The 2,845-nt window shown below is 37.9% G+C and overlaps 1 protein-coding gene across 1 annotated transcript; it reads right to left on the reverse strand.

Annotated features, from left to right (window-relative positions):
• Positions 1-19: 19 nt before the first annotated feature.
• LOC124895099 lies at positions 20-447 on the reverse strand (the record flags this gene model as incomplete). Its single annotated transcript, XM_047405560.1, is given in 1 exon segment — positions 20-447. A coding segment is annotated over 1 exon segment (189 nt), but the record flags the coding sequence as incomplete, so codon positions are not given.
• Positions 448-2,845: the final 2,398 nt, after the last annotated feature.

Consider the following 2,845-nt stretch of genomic DNA (forward strand, 5'->3'; position numbering starts at 1 on the left):
TAGCTTTTGCAGATACTGATTGAAGTGCAAGATCTCAATTTATAATCGAAGAAAAATGACCCTGAGTATCAGATGTTGAGTATAACTCCATTTCATAATTTATAAGAAACTAAAACACCTGCTGTGTTTCTCCCCAACTGTCAATACAAACAGCACATGTACATTAGTCCTGAGTTTTACTTCAACGTTCTTTGTAAGAGATATTCACATTTTTCGTACTTATCAGACCAGTTTGCTCGTATATATGTTATATGTGCCTTAGAGGGACTCCGCAAATTGAGGAGCTCCTAAGTCGAGCACTTGTTTCATGACACAGTTCATAAACCAGTCACTGCTGAAAGTCCATATTCCCTTCTTCACTGCTGACAACGCTTCATCCATGTCTTCTTCACAAGCAATGAATATGGTTTTAGATTCGTCTTTCACTTGATCGAGTCCACATATAACCTGAGAATTTAATAAGAAATGCATGTAAACATAATGCAGAGGAAGTTAAACTGTTGAGATACATATCGTATATACCTAAAGTGTCCACCCAATAGATGCTCAAGAAAGGGAAGCCCAATGCAATAAGCCACATTGGAACTTATGTGTGCAGTTGTATTGCCTATGGCAAAGTGATTCTATCCTAGCTTATGTTTTATAGGCCTGTAGTCCATGATTCTAGAGTTGCAACCATGTTGCGATTCCTTATGCAGATATCTTATTCAGATCATGTCCTCCTGGTCATACGATGACATCTTTTACCATAGTGCGATGGCTCCCCATCTCCAACAAATGACGTAAGGATCTGATAAAACAAAAATTTTCTAAGAAAATTGATCCTCCGTTACCCCAAAATGAAAAAGGTCATCTTGTTGTTTTTGATCTGTAAAGATGTGTTGTTAGGTGCTCCGTTTTACTTTCCCACTAAATCTGTGCTCGAGAAATAGTTGTCGATACACCAACTATTAATGTTGTATTATTGAATTGTGGAGGTTCATTTAGTACTATTTATGTACATCCTAATCCTAGTAGCTTCCAAATAACTCCCTGAAGAAACATGCAATTGCTTGCTCAAAATTTTGGCTGTTGAAAAGTAAAAAACAACAGTTGTCTTCATGCACTAAATGGAAACCCAACTCGGTGTACTAAGCTCCTGCTATGTGAGTGGTTCGAGGAAGGGCTGGACCATAGGATCTATTGTACGCAATCTTATCCCATTTTACAATAGCATTTCGCTGAAGATCTAAAGGAAAAACAACAATGAAGAAACATGGCAAACTAATAGGAAGGCCATGCAAAGCATATAGGCAAGGAATAAAAAATAGTGACAGATAACAGAAACAAGCAACTACATGAATAAGGCTAATAGTATGACTGACAACGGTGCGCTTGACTACCACCAAGCTTAATCCTATTGTAAAGCAAGCCAATGCTCAACTGCCTACTAACCTTCTACCCTAATCCGTGACCTTCATACGCTCTAAGATAAGGCCATGTCCTTGGTAAGCTAAGTTGTGTCATGTCTTGTCTAATCACCTCACTAGGCCATTTGCACATCTCCTCTTCACATGCTCAAACCAAAAGACAGTTTTTAAGCCGGCATTTTTTATGATTTATGAATCTAGCTGCATTTCGTAGAAACTTTGGTCTATAACAAACATTGCCATAGAATTGATGCATTCTGTGGAACCAGTGAAGATGCAAGCAAGCTGACCCGAACACCACGATTATCCAAAAAAAAAAAAAAAATACTAATGATATTAACAGTCAGGAAGAGTAGAATACTAGAATCTACCTTTGTTAATATGTAAGTTGAGAATAAAGGCACTCTTAAAGCAAAAGATACAAGATTTGGTATCGAAGTAATGCTATAAAAACTTGTAGCTTTTGAAGATACTGATTGAAGTGCGTGATCTTACTCTAGATACATAATTTTCATTCTCGGTATATATATGCTTGGATGGTCCAACTAATCTTATCATCTATCGGCAGATATATATATATATATATATCAAATGTCGATTCATGAGGCTAATGCTCGCAACAGTAGAGCAGCCGAAGTGGCTGACTGGTTACATTCTGCCATTGATATACCTGGCTCTTCAGTAGGTACAACGCCACATGAAGAGTCGACACAAGAAATACATTTCAGTATTCCTTCTACACTTACCGGTCTTATGATAAATGAACTTTATCACAAGTTCTTTGGTCCCCGTGTGGTTTCCATTGGTCCAAACCACCATGAATTACCTCATGTTAAACCAATGGAGAATTTCAAGCGGAAAGCAGTGAGGGAATTAGAAGAAAGAGGAAAAGGCGATGTATCCATTGAACAGGTGTATGCAAATGTTGAAGAACACTTGCTCAAAACTCGGAACTGTTACTCTCCTCGGTTCAAACAAATGAATGACGGTATGTAGTGTCTGATGATGTTCCTCGAAGCTAGTTTTATTATTGAATTCATCTACAACGACAATATAATTACTAGCGGCAAGATGAGCTGGTTGAATATGAAGAAACATGATAGAGATTTGGTGCGTCATGACCTATTATTGTATGATAATCAATTGCCTTACCAGGTCATAGATGCGCTAGCACGTGCATTTAGATGTGATGAGTTTACATTGCACCTTTTAACGATAAGGTTCCTCCAAATGCCGTTGTTAAACATATCTTCTGCTCCAACTCCTATGTATCTTGATTATATCAAGGGTGTCTCTTGTCTTCAAGGTCAGCAGGGGGAGACTCAAGCTCCTGTACATCTTCTTCAATATTATAAAGACCTATGGATCAGTGTTTTATTTGGAGACGACGTAGAAGAAGAAGACAACAACAACAAAGAAGAAGAATATCATCTTGC

Source organism: Capsicum annuum, unplaced genomic scaffold, assembly GCF_002878395.1.
Source record: "Capsicum annuum cultivar UCD-10X-F1 unplaced genomic scaffold, UCD10Xv1.1 ctg79954, whole genome shotgun sequence".
NCBI classification, from domain to species: domain Eukaryota; kingdom Viridiplantae; phylum Streptophyta; class Magnoliopsida; order Solanales; family Solanaceae; genus Capsicum; species Capsicum annuum.